This window comes from Miniopterus natalensis, chromosome 4, assembly GCF_054644295.1.
Source record: "Miniopterus natalensis isolate mMinNat1 chromosome 4, mMinNat1.hap1, whole genome shotgun sequence".
Taxonomy (NCBI): Eukaryota; Metazoa; Chordata; class Mammalia; order Chiroptera; family Miniopteridae; genus Miniopterus; species Miniopterus natalensis.
In genome coordinates, this window is record NC_142084.1 from 79,017,586 (window position 1) to 79,038,552 (window position 20,967).

At 59.9% G+C, this 20,967-nt stretch overlaps 2 protein-coding genes across 2 annotated transcripts in view; both read left to right on the plus strand.

The window, feature by feature from the left end:
• The window catches only part of OBSCN (obscurin, cytoskeletal calmodulin and titin-interacting RhoGEF), a 145,448-nt gene extending 126,666 nt beyond the window's left edge, over positions 1-18,782 (plus strand). Inside the window, 26 exon segments of the mRNA XM_087816905.1 lie at positions 5,715-5,903; positions 6,588-6,684; positions 7,017-7,129; positions 7,649-7,761; positions 7,915-8,083; positions 8,253-8,334; positions 8,848-9,048; positions 9,733-9,793; positions 10,271-10,348; positions 10,693-10,865; positions 11,017-11,043; positions 11,641-11,793; positions 11,884-11,929; positions 12,054-12,131; positions 12,516-14,460; positions 15,101-15,181; positions 15,471-15,581; positions 15,741-15,908; positions 16,394-16,516; positions 16,772-16,942; positions 17,187-17,268; positions 17,416-17,655; positions 17,809-18,032; positions 18,141-18,216; positions 18,332-18,481; positions 18,605-18,782. Of these exon segments, the coding sequence (XP_087673031.1) occupies positions 5,715-5,903; positions 6,588-6,684; positions 7,017-7,129; positions 7,649-7,761; positions 7,915-8,083; positions 8,253-8,334; positions 8,848-9,048; positions 9,733-9,793; positions 10,271-10,348; positions 10,693-10,865; positions 11,017-11,043; positions 11,641-11,793; positions 11,884-11,929; positions 12,054-12,131; positions 12,516-14,460; positions 15,101-15,181; positions 15,471-15,581; positions 15,741-15,908; positions 16,394-16,516; positions 16,772-16,942; positions 17,187-17,268; positions 17,416-17,655; positions 17,809-18,032; positions 18,141-18,216; positions 18,332-18,481; positions 18,605-18,782 (5,129 nt within the window).
• Positions 2,794-4,450, plus strand: LOC148093388 (uncharacterized). The gene has a single exon (XM_087816906.1). It carries the CDS (start codon positions 2,794-2,796, stop codon positions 3,949-3,951), a length of 1,158 nt encoding a protein of 385 aa, XP_087673032.1. The 3' UTR covers positions 3,952-4,450.
• Positions 18,783-20,967: the final 2,185 nt, after the last annotated feature.

A 20,967-nucleotide genomic window follows, 5' to 3' on the forward strand; every position in this document is an offset into this window, starting at 1 on the left:
GAATTTTAAATTTAATTTTCACTAATTTGGCTTTAATTAAAATAGTGTAACCATAGTAGACAGCACAGCTCTAGGGCCCTTAAATGTCTCCAAGTCCAACCCTCACATTTGGAAGATGGGGAAACTAAGGTTAAGGGAAGAGAGGAGGATTTCTCAGGGTGGCTCACGATTAGAAGCCAACTAAGAACCCATTTCCCCAGTGCCACACCCACTGTCCTCTTTCATCCTTCTTGCCTTCAAGGCTGAGAAAAAAGCCACATGGTTGTTGATAATTAAATAACAAGAGGTTCAGAGCTAGTTGAATGCACAGAAGGTGGGATTGGCTTTGACCTGGACAATCTGGAAGGACTTCCAATAGGACATGTGTCCAGTGGGTGTGGTGGAAGAGCTTGCAAAAGCCAGGAGGCAAGAAAGACTATCATTTCCTAAGGCCAGGTGACTGAGAGCTCCAGGATGGGCAACCTCTTAGTTCCCCATGGGCCTCAGACCTCTTAAAGAGCCTACAATTGGTCATGTTGCTAGAGAATCCATCTGCAGACATTTTGATAAGATCCTGGGTTAAGCCTTCCTTGACCTCCCTCCTCTTTCTACAAAGGAGGTCACTACCCCACAGATGGGGCTCCCTGGGGCAGCAGTAAGCACTCCATTCCTGGAGGTATGCAGCTATTCTGGATCTTTACACAGATCAACTCTCCATTTCATCCATGAGGGGAGCATTGTTATTATTCACATTTAATGGATGACTCATGGAGGAGCAGAGATGAAGCCAGGTAGCCCCATAGAGGAGACACCAGAGAGGACTCATGCCAATGGGAGGCTAGACACCTAGACTACAGGCACCTGAAGCCCATTGTATTCCAGGCTCATGGAGGTAGCAGCCTTCATCCCGCAAGGAGTGTACCCCTTCAGCTTGAGGAGTGGAGAGAGGCAACTGCTTGACACACAGCATGCCCCCTACCAGGGGCACACCACACAGTGAGGGATACGGGGGAGCCAGGGATATGAAAAAGAAACTGGCTTGGAGAGACACTGCCACCTGGAAGCCCCACGTGCTGTGCCAATGGCCTCACCTCAGAGCAGGTTGCCCACATGTCCTCATGGAAGCAGCAGTGAGCCCAGTAGTGGGAGTGGCATTTTATTATTTTTATTTTTTGTTAATCCTCACCCAAGGATATTTTTCCCACTAATTTTTAGAGAGTGGAAGGGAGGGAGAGTGGGGTGGGGAGGGAGAGAGAGAAACATCGATGTGATAGAGGCACATTGATTGATTGGTTGCCTCCTGCATGTGCCCCGATCAGGGCCGGGGATTGAACCTGCAACCCAGGTATGTGCCTTTGACTGGGAATCGATCCCTCGACCCTTTGGGTCATGGGCTGACGCTCCAACCACTGAGCCACACCAGCTCAGTGGAGTGATCCAGCTTCCCAGTTCCACTTGACCCACTGTCCTTTCTTAGGCAGTATGAGGCCAGCAGTTGGGACCTGTCCCAGGTTCCCCTGATGTTCAGGCAGGCTTTGACCTCTGGGCCTGGGTGTGAGGCAAGAAGGCAGGCCTTCAGCCCCGAGTAGGCTGACTCCAAGCCTCCCTTTCTCAATTAAATGGAGATAGCATTTCCCCTTTGTCGGGTGGGGCTGGGGGAGGCAGGACCTCTAATTGCTCTGCACCCTGAGGTGTGGCCACACATCTCTGTGCCCATGCCTGGGGGTAACTGCTCCTGAATGGAGCCCTGAGTTAGGCAAAAGCAAGCTGGAGAGAGACAATGTCTTAGTCAAGGCAGGCAGCTGACAGCAACATGCCAAGTCCCCCTGCCTGAGCCCAAGAGGAAAGGCAGGTCCTGGTGCCCAGGAGAGCTGTTACTCAGCCCGTTACTGCTCCCTGCCTGCTATTCATTTCACCCTCAGCACCCAGCCAGCTCAGGGCACTGGACAGCAGAGGAGGGCCTGGCTGACTAGTGGACTTCTGACTCTTGGTCCTGAGCAAGTTTTGAGCCTCTTTTAGCATTGTCCACTCCTGTAAAAGGGGGTCAGACCCATCCCCCAATGCTGCTGCAGAGTCCCCGGTCAGCACCCCATGTACACCCACATGTAACTGGCCTTGGATTCTACCTCTTCTCCTCCCACCTCACTCCATTTTGGAAGATGGAGCCCAGGAAGGGAAAGAGTTTGTCTGAGGTCACAAAGCCTATGACAGCAGAGCCACACCCAAGACCAAGTGTCTTTGCCCAGCCTCACGCCACCAGACGGAGGCCAGGAACACAGGCTGCAGGTCAGGGCCCTGACAGCCTTCTCACACCTGTACCTGCGGCATCAACTGCCCAGTCTATCCCTAACTCAAGATCACTGAGGTACCTGCCCTCTGAGAGCTTGCTGGGGCAGCCCCCCCCACCCCCCCCCAATGATACAAAGAACAAAACACTGGTGAGATGGAAAGGAGGGCTATGGGGCAGTGTCCTTGTACCCTGGCCATTAGCTCTGCGAGGAGGACTGGCATCTCAGCTCTAAAGAGGGAATACTGACCCACAGGGAAATTGCAATACTGACCCACAGGCACATTGCAAACTGGACTTGGTCTGAGGTTTGGAGGCACCTGTGTGATGCAGATGCCTCAACTCTTGTTTTGCGGTCTGCATACCAGTCTGTGATTGACCAGATGAGACTTTGTGTTTGTTTCTTTGGTTGTCTGGCTGGGGGTTCCAGAGACTGGGCTCAAGTGCATGTGTAGGAGCTTATGCAGTTTCACCATTTGCTTGCTGGTACATTAACCTGATCTCTCACAGTGGCCGTGAATGTGCTGATGGCATGGGTGGCAAGCCAGGCTGCGGGTCTCTGTGCCATCTCCTCTTGGCCCTCTCCCTGCAGAGAGGAGACCATCACCACCGTGGTGAAGAGCCCCCGTGGCCGCCTCCAGTCCCCCAGCAAGTCTCCCTCCCTCTCACCTTCCCGCCACCCTGCCAGTCCACCCAGGTCAGGCCCCTCAGTCCCTGAGCTGCTGTACTCGCCTGGGACTGGCCAACACCGCAGGCCAGGGGCGGAGCCAGGCAGGAGGCCCACTGTACCCACCCTGTATGTGACAGAGCCTGGAGCCCACAGGTCGGCCCTGCCCAGGGGCACTGGGACCCCACCCAAGTGGGTGGAGGTTGAGGAGACCATCGAAGTCCAGGTGAAGAAAACAGGCTCAAGGGGTGCATCTCCAGCTAGAGAGGTGCCTGGCAGCTTGGCGGGGCATCTCTTCACGCTGCCTGGAGGGACCCCTGGAGGAGACCCCAACACAAACAACTCCAACAACAAGCTGCTGGCCCAGGAGCCCCTGACCCAGGGCAGAGTCTTCTGTGTGGACACCGGGCTGGAGACCCCTGAGCTGTCCCCTCCTGGGGCCACAGAAGAGGAGGCCCCCCTGGAGGTTCAGGATGGGAGAGGTGTCCACCTGGGCGCCGATGACCTTTGGGGCTGTGACCCCAAGATCCTCACACATGATGGCCATGCACTGACGCTGGCTGACCTGGAGGATTACATGCCCCAGGAAGGGGAGACCTTCGGCTGCAGCAGCCCCACGCCCAGTGCTTCCGATGACCCACCCTGCGAGGTCTCAGTGCTCCAGAGAGAGATCAGCGAGCCCACTGTGGGACGGCCCGTCCTGCTCAACGTGTGGCGCCCACCAGGTCCCCGAGGCCCACCTGGCTTCTTCAGCTGCTTGCCCCAGGAAACAGCTCTGTCGAGGCCCCAGGTCTTCGGCCCTGCTGGTGTCTCCTGCATGCGGCAGGCCGGGGCTAGGGGTACCACGTCCTGGAAGCCATCCTTCTGCACCCAAGTCCATCACTCTGTGGACAGTAGCCAGAGCAGCTTCAAAACAGAGGTTTCTACCCATACGGTCAGCTTTGGGACAGTGGGTGAGACAGTCACCCTGCACATTCGACCTGACGGGGATGAGGGCCCCGGCCCCTCTCAGGGCTGAGGCTGCGACCCTTGGGCACAGGCAACTGGGGGTTGAGACATTAAGTCTCTGAGCCAAGATACTGCTGACAGGGCTGCATGGAAGCAGCAGAAAGGGGCATGTAGGACCCCGCCTGGTACCTTCACAGCTGTCTTGGGTTTTGGGCTCAGAAGAGAGGCCTGAAGCCAGCACCTCAGGACATGTGCTCTGACCTTCCCCTTGCTCTCTAGCAACTCGGGACTGCAGCTGCCTTTCCTCACACCCAGTTGTTTCCTACCTCACAGCTGAGGACACTGTACACACAGCTATAACCCAGATTACCGAGAGCTGTGGGGGAGCAACAGGTAGACTAGCTCTAGGCTGTGGCCTCCCCCCTCTGTGACGGCACACCCCTGCCCCATGCCCAGGCTGCCCCCACCTCAGTTGGGGCTTCCCTGAGGGCAATATCCCCCATGGACACTTCTCAGCCTCCAGGAAGGCCCACTGGGGCGCCCTCTGCAGACTTCCCGGGCCCTCCCTGCAGAGTGGGCTCGGGTCTGTGGGTGGGAAGCAGCCTCCGTTAGTTGATTCCATGATGATAATAAACTGGCTCCCGCACCCTGTATTCTGCTCCTTCTTGCTTCTTCCAGTGGCTCTGGCATCTTGGGCAATAGGGGCCCTCTAGGCCTGGCCCTGGGGACCAACAAGTGGACAGCCCAGGCCCCCTCTGCTGGCAGCCATGGGTGGGTCCTGGCCATCCTGAGGTCCCTGGGTGGAGGCCGGGCAGCTCACCTGACCAGCCACCTAACACTTGAGCTGTGGGGCTGGTTGCAGGTACACATGTGTGACTGCCCATAGTGGTTGCTCCCAGCCTGCCATGGGTAAGCAAGCCTTCCTGCCCCCCTGTGCAGCCAGGCTGTTGTCAGGACAGACAACAGGGGTGTGATGGGTGTGGGGTCCTCCTTGGAGTGGGAAAGGAAGGGTGGGTGCCCTAATGCTGGAGAGGGTCCTGGGCAGGGGAGGGCTCTAGGCAGGGGGACCTGCTGGGAATGGAGCAGTGGGCATGACGGCATACCTGTCAGACCACAGTGATGCCACCTGGGGCTGGCAGCCAGGTGGAGGAAGGGGCTGCACCCAAGGCTGAGGGCAGGGGGAGTCTGGTGGTTCCCTCGGGAAGAGGTGAGTGCTGCATTGGAAGCCAGGGCAGGGGCCAGGTGAGGGTGCAGTGACCTGGGCCCAGCCAGGCTGCACTTGGAGGGAAGGGCAGATAGGCCCTTGGGTGCAGTCCTATCCTGGGTGGGGGACAGGGTCTGCTATGGGAGGGCAGTAAGGAAGCCCACCCCATGTATCCCCAGGCCCCTTATATAGGCTTCTCCATATTATGGGGCTGGGTCCACTGGGCCTGCAGTCCAGAATTGAGCCACGAGGGAAGCCAGCGAAGGATGAAGGGATGGCAAGAGCTGAGCCTGAGGGGCAGACGGGGCACAAGGCAGGTGTCTGGGCTCAGCTGCCCCTGAGGAGGTGATGTTCTCCTGAAGGCATTTGAGCACCCAGGAGTAGAAAGGCTCTGTGGTCACTGTCCTGAGCACCATCTCTATCCATTTCCAGGCCCCTTTCTCTTTCAGGGGCTTCTACCTCCTGCCCCTCCTGAGAGAGGTGTGGTGGGTGGGTGGAGCAGGTGGCGGGGGAGGGCAGCCTAGTCGGCTTACCTGGGCATCTCTGAGGACTGAGATGGGTTTCCTGAAGCCCCTCCTCTGGGCCCAGGCCATGCCTCACCCCTACAGGCTGATGCACTTTTCCCATAGGTGCTGTTGTCCCACCCCCAGCTGCCCTGGAGCAAGTGGACCAGATCACATCTGTCCAGAGGACACTGGTGGGCCCTGAGGCTCCAGGAACCTCTGCAAGGGACCACACTGGCCTGGGCCCCAGGGGGCCACTTGCTCTCCAGGAGGCCAGCCCGCAGCTCCTGGGCACTGAGGCTGCAGATGAATCTGGTGAGGCCCAGGGGCAGGCTCACTGCAAACTACCACCTGCTCCCAGAACCCCCTCCTCTGTGCTGACCCCAACTTTGGTCATCATGGGTGCTTATCCTATGGGAGTGAACTGGCAGAACCCTGGGGACCCAGATATCACTGGGGTCCTTGTATTGGGGGTCCTGGGCAAGGCCTGCCTCTCACTCAGGCTATCACCCCATATATGAAACTAGGCAGAGTGTAGTTCAGGGAGGTTCTGCCTACCCTGAGCACATCTGTCCTGGGTATCAGAGGCCTCCTGGGTCAGATCCTCAGCAGATAGCCTGCGCACCCTGTGCCCCAGGGCAGGAGAGGAGGAAGGGGGAACTAGGGGAGAAAGAGGAGAGGAAGGAGGGAGACATCTTGCCCCTGACAAATTAATCCCCAAGGATGCTGCTGAGGGGTCCCTCTCCACAGAGGCTGCTGCATCCCTTTGTGGGATAGGGTGTGGGGGGAGGTAGGCAGCCAAAGGGCTAGGACAGGAGGGTGCCCTGGAGGTGCACATGTGTGGCAGGAGTCCCAGGTTTGGGGGCATGGACCCTGCGCCCCTGCTCTGCCTGTGCTCCCACCCTCTGGTCCCTGGAGGGTAACACGGGGGCATGTCATTGGGGACAGCTCCCAGCTGCATCCCAAGCTCTGGCTCAGTAGGCCCTGGCCTCTCACCAACGGAATCCGGGAAGGAACCTCAGTCTCTCCCTCATGGAAGCCAGGATCAGGACTCAGGGGCTCCCGCCCCAGCTCACATACGCACAGTGCCCATCAGGTAATGTCCCTGGCACACTGGGTGGGGCATTCTACAAGGGAACATCTGGGGGCGGGGCAGGAGGAGTAAGAAGTAGGCTCACAGCACCCCAGGACACTCCTCATCAGCGCCACCCTAGCCAAAGGGCACTACAAGGAGGAGAGGCCACTCCGGGGCGAGAGGTGTTAAGGGAGCCCCTCCACTAGGGCTGGGGCCCCGGTCTTTACACACCTTCCCAGTCTGCTGCAGCCCCGGGTGGGGGTGGGGCAGGGACCCATCTTACCACAAGGGTCAGTGCCCACCCCTAGAAGTGGATGGCTGGGCAGACAACTCACCCCACTGCATGGTCCCAGGCTGGAGAGCGCGGCCTGGCCAGGGACAGAGGCCACTGAGCTCTGGGATGTCTGCAGCCACGTGTTCACAGAGACCATGCACCAAACCTATGTGTACCAGGCCAGAGACGTGGGTGCCGCAGCAAGTAGGTTATGTGTGTGCCCACTGTTGAATGGGGGACACTTGCACGGAGGGGCCATCCGATGTGTGCCAGCCCTGCTGTGGCCGGCCTCTGCTGCCCCATTCCCTGGGTACCCTCAGAGGGGCATCACGGGGAGGGGAGGGCAGGCAGCAGTGAACTAGATGTCCTTTCTGCAGCCTAAGTTAGCATGCTCTGCGTGCCCTGCCCTCAGAGAGCTGGGGTTCAAGCAGGAGAGACAGTGCTTAGAAGCACTTCCTAACAATCAGGAGCCTGGGTGGAATCAGGAGGGGGTCACCTTCACTTGGGAGGCAGGTGGGCTGTGTCACTCTGGGGGTATCTCAGGGCCTTGACATACCTGGAGCACCCAGATGAGCCTGGGGTCTCTGCCAGCCCACCGGGGGGGTCTCAGTGATGCAGGCCCCAGCTCAGACTCAGTGCAGTGTGGGCTGCAATGGGTGGCTGGGCTGTACAACCTGGACTTCTCCCCACGGTTTCCCTCCCCACCCGCAGGCCCCCCGTCCATGCAGGTCACCATCGAGGACGTGCAGGCACAGGGGGGCAGCACAGCGAAATTTCAGGCAGTCATCGAGGGCAACCCGCAGCCCACAGTGACCTGGTATAAGGTAGGGACCTGGTTGGGGTGGAGGCCCTGTGTCTGGAGGGGGAGTGTGTGAAATACTCACTGAACACAGTGTGTCACTCACTGAAGGTGGGGTGGGTCCCAGTGCTGGATCCCAGGGGTGGGCTGATGGTTGCCCACCCACCTGTGCCTCCAGGACAGCGTCCAGTTGGTAGACAGTACACGGCTCAGCCAGCAGCAAGAAGGGACAACCTACTCCCTGGTGCTGAGGAATGTGGCCCAGCACGATGCCGGTGTGTACACCTGCCTGGCCCAAAATGCTGGTGGCCAGGTGCTGTGCAAGGCAGAGCTGCTGGTGCACGGAGGTGAGTCGGGGGACCCTTCCCAGGTGCCAGTCCAGGCTCCCTGAAGAAGTGGGGTCCTGCAGGCGCCCACATGCTTGGGCACTGCCCTGGCTGATACTAGAGTTGGGGGACAGAGGGAGGGGGTGGTGATCTTTGTCCACACTGACAGCTGACTGCTCCCTGACTATAGAGGACAGCAAGCTGGACTCAGAGAAGCAAAGCTATCGGAGAAAACTGCACACTTTCTACGAAGTCAAGGAAGAGATTGGGAGGTATCTCCCTCAGCCCAGCCCCAGGAGCCCCACCCCCCAGCCCCTGCCCAGTCCCCCAACCCTAGCCTCCCAGAGTTCCCAGCCCTAGAGCCTCTGGCCCCACCCCCTGGAACCCTGCCCTCTGGAGCCCTGGTCACCCAGAAACCCTTGCCTCCTGAGAACCCCACTTCTCAGAGACCACCCCTTAGTACTTTCTGGACCCCCAGGAACCCTGTCCACCCCCCAGGCCCTGCTCTCTCAGAATCCTCACCTCTCAGGAATCCTGCCCACCTATCAACTGCTACTCCACCCTTTGGGAGCTCCCATTTCCTGGAAGGACCAATCCCCCATCCCAGTACCCTCTTATCCTCAGGAGGCCCCAATCTCAGGAACCCTACCTCGAGGGAGCCCTTGCCTCCCCAGTACCCACTCCTCCCTGCCCCTGCCCTTCCGGAATCCCTGCCTGCCAGGAACCCCCAGCCACCTCCCTGGAGCCCAGTCTCAGGAGTCCAGCATGGGCTCCCCTCTTCCTAGAGGTGTGTTCGGCTTCGTGAAGAGGGTGCAGCACAAGGGCAACCAGATGTCCTGCGCTGCAAAGTTCATCCCCCTGCGGAGCAAGACGCGCACCCAGGCTTACCGGGAGCGAGACGTGCTGGCAGAGCTGAGCCACCCATTGGTTACCAGGCTGCTGGACCAGTTTGAGACTCGTAAAACTCTCATCCTTGTCCTGGAGCTGTATCCAGTCCCCAGCCCCAAGAGTAGGAGAGGGTGCATGCCTCAGGAGAGCAGGGGTCCACAGGGTGTGCGGGGCCTGTGGTCCTGATGTCCTCGGCCCTGCTTTCCTAGTGGGGCAGCCAGCTGGGCCTCCCATGCTGTGATGCTGTGACTAACCAGCCCAAGCACGGCCCTCTCATAGCTCACTGCCCCTTCAGCCAGGGATGTGGGCAGGGTTGCGTCCAGAGACATGCCTGGGCCCCTCCCATGCTCCATGTGGACTCTCCCCAGCAGATCAGACTGCTTAAATGGCAGCCTCAGGCCCCAAGCACTGGCGCTCCCACATTGCCCACTCAGGGAGGGGCATACCCCTTCCCTGCTCCCTCTGGATCTCACCCCATCGCTTACTGCCCAGCCGAGAGTCTCTGGGTGTCACATGTACTCACCATACCCCCACCAGTCAGCGACCCCTGCCCCTGCAGGGGGTGGGGGCTCTATACAGAGAATAGAGGATGCCTCTACTCCATCTCTGCTCCTGGCTACTGGCCTCAGCTCCTTTCCTCAAGGTCTGTGTCCCACACACCCTCCTCAACCTGGACGACCCACTTCCCCAGCATGGACCCCCCACCCCAAGATAAGACTTGCTATGGGGTGTGGAGCTGGGTGGGTTCCAGACCCCAGAGCTTTCCTTGACCTGAGCCCCAGGTGCTCATCAGAGGAACTACTGGACCGCCTGTTCAAGAAGAGCGTGGTGACAGAAGCTGAGGTGACTTTGCAGCCTGAGCTGTCTGCCCAACCAATAGGCTTGCAAACATACCCTTCCAGGCCCCCTACTCCCCCTGCCCTGACCACCTGCCCCAGCGGACACAGCCTCCCCTCTCGCACAGTGTGCCCCAGCTCAGAGACTGTTTGGGGGTCTCCAGGGCCTCACAAAGTGTCACAGCTCCTTAGTCAACTCTCAAAGACCTTCTGGCTGGGGCTCACACACTTCCCCCTCCGAGCCTGTACCTGGCCAGTGGGCCAACCCTCATGTGCTCCTGAAACATCAAGCTTCCTGCTTTGCCCAAAACCTCCCCACCTTCAGGGCCCAGAGGAGTCCCCATGCCCAGGCAACGTGGGCTCTGGGACACTTTGTATGCACTGCCTGTGGGACTGTCCCAGGTCAAGAGGAGCAGGGCAGGGAGGAAAGAAAAGAAGGTCAAGGCTGGCTATCTCACCTGAGCCATGGCCTTTGCCACCGTAGGTCAAGGTCTACATCCAGCAGCTGGTGGAGGGGTTGCACTACCTGCACAGCCACAGGATCCTCCACCTGGACATAAAGGTACTTGTCCCACCTCCCATGTACCCCAGAGCCCCTGGAGGGGCAGATGGGAGCCTGAAGCCTACAAGCACAGGCCCACTACTTCCAGTTTTCCTGTCAGGATTTACTCAGTTTTGGGGACGAGGAGCTCACTACTTTACCAGCAGTCCCTTCAGGGGTGTGGCTCTGGTAGAGCATAGGCTGTCCCCAAATGGTACTAAACCTGCCCCCAGGGCAGCCCACTGCCCCCCACCCCCGCTGGCCTCTTCATCTCCATGGGACTCCCCAGTTCCTCCCCAACCTGGCAGCCCAAGGAGTCCCCTCCTTAGGTTGAGGCCTCACCCACTCATGGCTCTGCCCAACAGCCCCCCAACATCCTGATGGTGCATCCTGCTCGGGAAGACATTAAAATCTGCGACTTTGGCTTTGCCCAAAAAATCACCTCAGCAGAGCCAAAGTATAGCAAGTACGGGTCCCCTGAGTTTGTGTCCCCTGAGATCATCGAGCAGACTCCTGTGAGCGAGGCCTCTGACATCTGGTGAGTGGGTGGGCCCCCAGGGACAAAGCCACCATGCCAGCCCATCCTCCTGCTCTAAGCTTTCCCTCCTCTTGCAGCTCCCATCCCCCTCACGCCCCTCACCTGTGGGCCAGGCCTGGGGTGACTCACAGGTGTGGTTTTGTTTCCACAGGGCTATGGGGGTCATCTCCTACCTCAGGTGAGCAGACCCTGCCCTGTCTCCTCAGAAGCCAATCCCAGACCCCACTGCGCAGGCCCTTGGGAGGTCACAGGCACCGCTTGCCCTCCCCAGATCAGAGACCTGAGACCCAAGGAACTAGTTTGGAAACAAACAGTGGGCCAGCTCTGATAAGAGGCTTTGGCCCAGGGCTTTTCACACATACCCTGTACCAGAGGAGCTCTTCTGGGTCGTGGGTCTGGGTCGTGAGGCACAGTGCTGAGCTGTTTCTCCAAAGGGTCTGGCTGGTTTGTACAGAGGTCCTTCATAGCAGTTACTGCTGCCCCGAGGAGGATGCTGGTGTGTAGACTGAGCCTGAGTCTCCCCTACAGGTGGAGCCCTGCTTCCAGCCTCAGGCCAAGGCCTGGTGCCCACCCCGGGCTAACCCTTGGTGTCTATTCCGGGCTGAGCCCAGATTCCCACCCCAGGCTGAGCCTGGGTATCTGGGCAAGTCTGAGACACTTGCTGGGATTCTGAGGGCACTGAGAGGCCATCCCAGTAAGGGCTCCACCTACCAACCCCATGCGACCCAGAAACCTGGGGTCATGCCTGAGTGCCCGACACTCATTGTGCTTTCAGCTTAACCTGCTCATCCCCATTTGCCGGTGAGAGTGACCGTGCAACCCTCCTGAATGTGCTGGAGGGGCGAGTGTCCTGGAGCAGCCCCGTGGCTGCACACCTCAGCCAGGACGCTCAGGACTTTATCAAGGCTGCCCTGCAGAGAGCCCCGGAGTGAGTGTACATGCCCTCTTCTCCTCCCCCATAACCTGTTCAGGGGATCAGATGACCCCTGGCCTGACCCCTGGCTTGGTCTCCCCACAGGAACCGGCCCAGTGCAGCTCAGTGCCTTGCGCACCCCTGGTTCCTGGTGAGTAGGCTGAATCTGGCAGGCCTGGCAAACAGGGAGGAAAACTGAGACCAAGAGGGGTGGGCCTATCTGGCCCTAGGGCCAGGGTGTCCCCTGATGTGGCTTTCTCACCTGGACCCCCCAGAAGTCCCTGCCCGCAGAGGAGGCCCACTTCATCAACACCAAGCAACTCAAGTTCCTCCTGGCCCGGAGCCGCTGGCAGGTAAGCCAAACAGCAGTGAGGGGCAGACGCCAGGGGCACAGTGGGAGGGGGAGGAAGGGGGCGGGTGCAGTGGGGGTGGGGCGAGGCACGCAGGGGCCTGGAGGCAGGGGGGAAGCTAGGCAGTCTAGGCTCCGGGCTGGCTGTGCTCAGGGAGGCAGGGGCCGGGCATCCTTCTTTCAGGATCTGCATTCCCTGGGCTGTCAGGACAAGGTGGGGCCACACATGCTTCCAGTCGGGTCAGGGACACCGCCACAGAGTCCTGGGGTGTAGCGAATGAGGACATGGGCTTTTAACGCCCCCATCTCCTGGGCCCCCCCATCTGGGCCCACGGGGAGCCAGGAGGCAGTGGGCTCCGGCTGACGCCCCTTGTCCCCACGCCTCCAGCGCTCCCTGATGAGCTACAAGTCCATCCTGGTGATGCGCTCCATCCCAGAGCTGCTCCAGGGCCCACCCGACAGCCCGTCTCTCGGAGTGGCCCGGCACCTGCGCGGCGACGCCAGCGCCTCCTCCAGCAGCTCCTCGTCGTCCGACAACGAGCTGGCGCCCTTTGCGCGGGCCAAGTCGCTGCCTCCCTCTCCGGTGACGCACTCCCCCCTTATGCACCCGCGGGGGTTCCTGCGGCCCTCTGCCAGCCTGCCGGAGGAGACGGAGGCCGGTGCTCCCCTCGAGGCGGCCCCTCTGCCTGAGCCGCCTGCGGGCGCAGAGCCCGCGGCCGCGCCGGGCTGCGTGCCCCGGCAGAGCGTCATCCGCAGCCTGTTCTACCAGCAGGCGGGCCAGAGCGCGGAGCGCGGCGCCCCGGCCGCGGGCGGCAGGCGGGTCCCGGCGCGGCGCAGGCACCTGCTCAAGGGCGGCTACTTCGCCAGCACCCTGCCAGGCCTGCGGGAGCCGCTGCTGGAGTACCGCGCGCTCGAGGAGGAGGCGGCCCGGGAGGAGCAGGCGGCTCTGATGGCCAAGGCGCCCTCCTTCGAGACTTCCCTGCGGCCGCCCAGCGCCAGCGCCCGCGCCCCCGGAGGCCCCGGCCGCAGCCGGTCGCTGGACATCGACTGCCCCTCCTCAGAGGCCTGCCCTGAGGTGCAGAGTCCCTCACCCGCCCTCTGGGGCCTCCACGCTGAAACGGGAGCGCAGAGACTGCCCAGCGAGGTGGAAGGTGCCACAGAAATGGAGTCTCCAAAAGGGCGGAGACTATTTTCATCTGCTGGTGGAGATCCTTGCCTTGCTGAGCAAGAGGGGTCCTCCCAGGACAGCTGTGGGGGGCAGCCAGCTCCTTTTTGTCACCCCCAGGGGCGTCCTGCCATCGGGAAGGGCTGTGATTTCCCTGGGGCTGTTTCACCCCAAACTCCTGGCTCCTTTCCTCCAGGGCACTGCCTGGAGGCTCTCTTGGCAACCCCGAGCCCCTTCCTCTCCAGGGAGCTCCAGGATTCCTCCTCCCCAGCACGAGCAAGCCTCCAGTCAGGCTCTAAGATGGGGCTGGAGGCCACCCTTTACCCTGGGAGGCCCAGTTCCTCCAGGTCTCCAGGACCAGCCTCCCCATCTGGCATGGAGTCCAGCACCTCCCTGGACACAGAGGGCCAGTCCCAGTCTGAGCCCAGCCCACTTCAGCCTCAGGAGCAGGCAACCTCACGAAAGTTCTCCCTTGGGCACCACGGAGGTTATGCGGGGGTGGCCGGCTATGGCACCTTTGCATTTGGGGGGGATGCGGGAGGGATGCTGGGACAGGGGCCCCTGTGGGCCAGGATGGCCTGGGCCACCTCACAATCCTTGGAGGAACAGGATGAAACAGAGGCCCAGAGCCCACTCCCCCAGGCCAGTGTGGTACCCCTGCTGGAGGGCAGCAGGGACAGGGGATCCCAGGTGTCTCTGGTACAGATCCAGGACCTGTCAGGGGACATGGAGGCAGCAGACACCATATCTCTGGATATATCGGAGGTGGAGCCTGCCTACCTCAACCTGAAGGACCTGTATGATATCAAGTACCTTCCATTTGAGTTCATGATCTTCAGGAAGATGCCCAAGCCAGAGCCGCCACCATCCCCGGGGTCAGAGGCCAGTGAGGAGCTGGCTGAGCTCCCAGAGGCCACGTGGTCCTGGCAGGGCATGCTGGGCCTGCCTGGCAGCCTGGAGATCAGAGAGGAGCTGGAGGACAGGGAGGCCCCCTTGCTCAGGGAGGCAGGTGGCAGCAGGAAGCACAAGTTGTCACCCCCCTCCAGAGGTCTCCTGCGCTTTCCTGGGAGGCATGCCCTGCTGGAGGAGCCTGTGGAACTGGGGCTGCGCCAGAGGGTGAAGGCCTCAATGGCCCATATCTCCAGTGTCCTCAGGGGCAGACCTCAAGGTGACTCTCCTACCCCCACCATAGAGGTTTCTGGGCCCGGCTGTGTGTGCCCCCTCTGTTCCTTGGGGCATCTTGTACTCATGCCCAGGAATCACAGCTCAGGAGCCCACCTGAGGCAGGAAGCCCTCCCTACCCCTTCCTGTCCTGTGCTGCCCACACCCCAGGCACACAGAGGCTTCTGTTCCCAAGGTCACCTTCTTGGCTTTGTTCCCTCCCCTATGCATCTGAGACCTAGTGTTGGGACTTGGAGCAACTGCAGGGGTTACACCCTTGTGGAGAGGATCCCAACAGGGCCAGTCTTCCTGACCCCTGACACTCACTGACCCCAGACCTCAGCCAGGCCTTTTGGGCACCTGCACCCCTGAGCTGCTAACCTTATCTGCCTGAGGTGCCCCCCCCCCCCCAGGATGGACAGATGCTGACAGACTGGGAGGGGGGGTGGCCTCCACAGCAGATTTAGTTTGTTTCCAAAAAAACACATCCCTGGGATCTGGGCTTTTCTGCCACATGGGAATCTGGCAGTGGGTAGTAGGTGGCCCCAGAGTCCTCCTCCCATGCTCCTGGTGACAGTGCCAGGCAGCTGACTGCCCAAAGGAGCCAGCCTCTTGGTGTGACCTCCTTGGTCCTGTCCTCCCTGCAGGTCCAGAGAAGGAGGGGCCTCCCAGGAAAAAGGCAAACCTAGCTTCCTTCCGGCTGTCAGGTCTGAAGAGCAGAGACCAAGGTGAATGTGCAGGTGGATAGCAGGGTTGGGTCCCCCTGCTATCCAGGGGACCACAGTGCCCAGACCAGCAGGAGGGCAAGCTAAAACCCACAGTGACTTGAGCTCAGATGGGGGTGCTCCGGCTCCCTGGCTGTCAGGACTGAGCAGTCCTAGAGGACTTCCTGGAGGAGGTGCTAGAGTTAAAGATTAGCTGGGTGAGGGTGGGGTTCTCTCTAGTATCCCCACCTGGGGCTTTGTGCTCTTTGGTCTGGGATCATCTCTGAGGCTTGGTCCAACCTCCCTTCTGTAGCGCCATCCTTCCTAAGGGAGCTTGCAGATGAGACAGTAGTCCTGGGCCAGTCTGTGACTCTTGCCTGCCAGGTGTCCGCCCAACCAGCTGCACAGGCCACCTGGAATAAAGGTAAGGAGCCATCCTGGTGTCAGGGAGGGGGTGGGAAAGTGGCAGGGTGTGCTCCTTGAGGTCATGGCTGTCAACTTACAGAGGGAAACTGAGGCCCAGACAGTGTTTGGGGCCTGGGTGTTTTGAGCAGGCTCCTAGGCTCGTTCTATCCCAATGCAGATGGAGTCCTCCTAGAGAGCAGTGCCCGCCTCCTCATCTCTTCCACACTAAAAAATTTCCATCTTCTTACCATCCTGGTGGTGACCACTGAGGACCTAGGCGTGTACACATGCAGCGTGCATAATGCGCTGGGCACCGCAGTCACCACAGCTGTCCTCCGGAAGGCAGGTGTGTGGGCCTCGCCAGGCCATCTCATTGGGGACTGGGAGAGGGGCCACTCCAGGCTATCATCTCCTCCCTGCGGTTTCCAATGGGGCAGGCAGGCCTAGCTCTTAGGCCCCCAGCCTGATCCCTAGAGGGGGCCAGCCCTCAGTGGCCAACCTTAGGGGCCCTGCCTCACCACTCAGCCAAGCTGAGGCATCTTTGACTAGAACTTGGGGTGGGCAGGGGCCTGCAAATGAGGGCCATTCTATGGGGTTCCTGAGCATACACCAGATGAAGAAAGCCTGTGGTCAGGCAGGCAGATACCTCCTAAGCCTCGGCCCAGAGAGGAACTGGGTCTCTCTACCAGGCAGTACTGAAATGGGACCCTGGAATCTATGGAACCAGAGGAAGGTGGGCTCAGGGCCTAGCAGTAGGGTGCAGGGGTGGGGTCAGGGGCTCAGAGCTGCCCCTGGGAGCCCACCTGAGACCCCTGACTCTGGGCCCTGCAGAGCGCCCTTTGTCCTCCCCGCGTCCAGACATCGGGGAGGTGTATACTGATGGGGTACTGCTGGTCTGGAAGCCCATGGAGTCCTATGGCCCTGTGACCTACATCGTGCAGTGCAGCCTGGAAGGTAGGGCTGTGCCTGTGCGGCTTCCTGGGGGGCCTGGTGGCTAGTGGGGGGTGGGTGCAGGAAGCACCTGGCCACTCAGTGCTTCTGGGCACCCATGGGGGAAGTACCTGGCCACGCTGCAATCCTGAAGACCCATCAGGGAAGCTTTGGGCCTCTCTGCACCCCTGGACAGCCTTACTTGGGGACAGGTCTCTCCACCCTGGACTCTAGAGTGGGAAGGCCTGGGGCTACCCCTCACCCACTCTGTGTGGCCAGGTGGCAGCTGGATCACGCTGGCCTCAGACATCTTTGATTGCTGCTACCTGGCCAGCAAGCTTTCACGGGGCGGTGTGTATACTTTTCGGACCGCGTGCGTCAGCAAGGCCGGCATGGGTCCCTACAGCAGTCCCTCGGAGCAGGTCCACCTGGGAGGGCCCCGCCACCTCGGTGAGCCTCTGCAGGACCTAGTGGGCGTTGGGTGGTAGTCCCTTTGGAATTGCCCTGCCACTTCGCCAAGACACATACATTCACTGGGAAGATTTGTTCTAGCTACTATGCTGCCCTTCCCCATTCCCAATGGTCCAAGGAATGAGAGGCCAAGTGTGGGTTTAAAGGGTGCCAGGGAAGGGGTGGTAGAAGACAAGGTTGGGGAGCTGGGGCTAGGGGGAGTCACTGGCTTTCCTTCCCACAGCCTCTGAGGAGAGCTGCCCTGCACTGCCAGCCCAGCCGCTCCCCAGCGCGCAGACCTTCGCCTTCCAGACACAGATCCGAAGGTGCAGTGGCCTCCCCAACCAGCATCTGCACCCCCTCCTTCCCTGCTGGGCTTCCTCCCTGCTGCTCTGAGACTGGGAAAGGGCTGCAGGAGGGCGTGTGGGGGACAGGATGGGTCCTCAGGATCCTGGCCTGTGCCTCCTCGCCAGGGGCCGCTTCAGCGTGGTGCGGCAGTGCCGGGAGAAGGCCAGCGGACGTGTGCTGGCCGCCAAGATCATCCCCTACCGCCCAGAGGACAGGACGGCCGTGCTTCAAGAGTACGAGGCCCTCAAGGGCCTGCGCAACCCGCACCTGGCCCAGCTGCAGGCCGCGTACCTCAGCCCCCGGCACCTGGTTCTCATCTTGGAGCTGTGCTCTGGGCCTGAGCTGCTCCCCTGCCTGGCTGAGCGGTGAGGAGCTGCCTGGCCCGGATACTGGGCTGGGGGAGGTGGGGCACTGGGCCTGAGGCTCACTTCCTTGCTCAGGAACAATGGCTCAGCCCTGCACAGAAGGGGGCTCAGTAGAAAATGGACAAAGCAGAGCCCTTTCTCATGTGCTCCCAGGGCCTCCTACTCTGAATCGGAGGTGAAGGACTACCTGTGGCAGATCTTGAGTGCCACCCAGTACCTTCATGCACAACACATCCTGCATCTGGACCTCAGGTCCGAGAACATGATCGTCACCGAGTACAACCTGCTCAAGGTGGTCGACTTGGGGAATGCCCAGAGCCTCACCCAGGAAAGGGTCCTGCCCTCAGAGAGGTTCAAAGACTACGTGGAGACCATGGGTGCGTGGGGTAGGGAGTGGGCCAGGAGCGAGTCCCTCCTGTGGTCCTGCATCCAGCCTCCTCCACTGCAGATACCCAGACTCTCACCTGTGCACCCCTCTCCCCCAGCCCCAGAGCTCCTGGAGGGCCAGGGTGCCGTCCCACAGACTGACATCTGGGCCATCGGTGTGACAGCGTTCATAATGTGAGCCCTCTGCACAGCGGTGTCTGGGGGCAGGGTGGGGGGGAGGTATACTGGATCCATGAGGATGACTTCAGATCCCCATGAGACCTGAGTCCTCGACCCTGTTCCCACTCAGGCTGAGCGCAGAGTACCCCGTGAGCAGTGAGGGCACGCGAGACATGCAGAAAGGCCTGCGCAAAGGGCTCATCTTGCTGAGTCGCTGCTACCCAGGGCTGTCCGGGGGAGCTGTGGCCTTCCTTCAGAGCACACTGTGTGCACATCCCTGGTAAGGGGGCCCTGTCCCTCACCCCCCACCCCACCCCACCCACCCATCCTGCCCATCCCCCTCTGCCCGGCACCTGCCAGAGCAGGCTGACCTCCCCGCCCCACACCACCCTCCATGCTCCAGGGGCCGGCCGAGTGCATCCAGCTGCCTACAGTGCCCTTGGCTGACCGAGGAGGGCCCAGCCTGCTCCCAGCCCTCTGCCGTGACCTTCCCCACTGTGCGTCTGCGCGCCTTTGTGCGTGAGCGTGAGAAGAGGCGGGCGCTGCTGTACAAGAAGCACAACCTGGCCCAGTTGTGCTGAGTGCTTGGCCCTGCGGGGGGGGGGAATCTCACTGCTAGGCCGCACACTGGGCTTGATTTCCACACACTGTATATGCACAGACATGCCAATAAAAACCAGAACCACATGAGGCATCTTCTTTTTCACACTTTTGTTTTGGGGAGGAGGGTGAGGGCCCTGCATCTTCCTGGGGTTTGGGGGACCATCCATTTAGCAGAACTGCCCTTCCTTGGTTCATGGATTGAAAGAGCCTATCAGGACAGCCTCACCAGAGGTGACCAGCTTACAAACAGAAGCCCCTTCTGTCCCATGCAATCTGACACGATTGGTCTCTCAGCCTCAACCCACCTGCCAGCCTCTGAAGCATTTCCACTGGAACTCCTGAGCTCCAAGGTGCATAGATTGAATGGTCCCCATGGTAACCTGACCTGGTCCTCCATGATAAGCCTCTGCAGCCCTTTTTTTGGTTTGAGGCAGAAGAAACCTGGTGAATGACCAGCCAGGCTACCCAGAGGGAGTTGAGAGGTGGGCTCAGAGCTGGGGAAGGTGTCATAGAAGCTGAAGAAGCCTGAGCCATACTCACAACCCTCCCCCCCCCCCATCCTGCCAGAGGTTCCAGCTGCCCACAAGGGGAATTCTGTTTGGGAAGAGTGTGTGGTCCTGAGGTTGCACGAGCATGTGCTAACTTGTTTGATCTCCACCAGCTCCAACTCTATGTGCTGTTAGGAATGTTCTCCCGCAAACACCGGTGCTTCCTTCAGAGGCAGTCCACCACGCCCAGGGACTATGTCTGAGCTCTCTGCTGCGGAGCCCTCCCACGGGGCACCTTCCTGTACCCTGGCCACTCCTGTTCAGATGCACAGTGAGCACCCCTCCAGGCTCAGCCCTCATGGTGCCCTGTGGCACCTGCATCTGGGCCTACTCCTTCCTCTCCATCACATGCTTATATCCGCAGCTCGCCATATCCACAGCAAGCTTGGCTCTGTATGCTGGAACCAGGTGAGACTTACCTCCTTGTCTTTGGGGGATGCATTTCTTTGATGACTTCCTCTGTACTGTGTGCTGGGATGACTTGCTCTTGTCCAATCCTGTAGAGATCAAATTCTGCAGGTTGAGCAGAGCTCTGACACTTGCTGGGGCTGTACAGAGGCAATGGGTCTTCCAGATCCTCCAGGAGCTCAGCTTTCCTGAGTCTATGCTGGGTTGGCCTTGCTTCCCTGGAAGTCCAACTTTCCTTGTTCGTTCTGCCTCAGTACCCTTACAAGTGCTTCTTGTGAACCGGTTAGTGACTTCCTTAGGACTCACCCTGGTAACATCGTATAGCATGGGCTATGCCACATCATCACTCATTCCTCCCATGACTCTCCTCTCCAGCTCCAGAAAAGCAGCAAAACCTGGTGGGCAACACCAGGACCAGCTGCAATGACTAACAATCCACTGCCCTGACACTGACCAATCAGTGGAAAACAGGAGCACACCTAGAAAACTGCTGAAACCCTTCCTGAGAGCTCCCCTAAGATTCTCACCTGTAAGAGAAAGATAAAAGCCTCAAGACAAAGGACTCAGCGAGAGCTCTCATTCCCAGGAGCACACCCACGCCTTTCCCCCACCCATTCTTCCCCCACCAGCATGCATCTCCTAAGCGCTAAGGGACCCCACTAGGCTTGCAACCAGGGCAGCAATGGGCAGCAGCAGCTCATCTCAGACAACCCCCCTGAACCTGTCCCCCAGGACTCCCTTTTCTTTGACTTCTCAGTGAGCCAAAGCAGCCTGGCCTAGGTTCATTTCCTCAGCCTGCCCTTATTTCAGTCCCCAGCTTTAATGTCCTCTAAAAATTCACCTGGACTCATGTTGTGCAATTTTTCCTGCAGGAAGTCAAGAACCCACACACTACCAGCTAGCCCTAGGCAGACCCGCCAAGTAACATTAGTGTAGAGGACACCCACTGGTAGCGTGGAAGACACCCAGTGATAGTACTGGAGACATCCACTGCCAGTGCAGGGGACACCCAGTGGTAATGTGGGAGATACCACTGGTGGTGCAGGAGGCACCTGTTGCTAGTGTTGGAGCCACTCACTGCTTGTTGGGACACATCCTTGTAGCTTTTCGCCACTCTGAGGTATCAGCTCCATGGGCAGGATCTTTTGTTTACTGTGGCCCATGGTGCCCAGAAAAGTGAGGTGTTACCACATGGTTGACTGGCTCA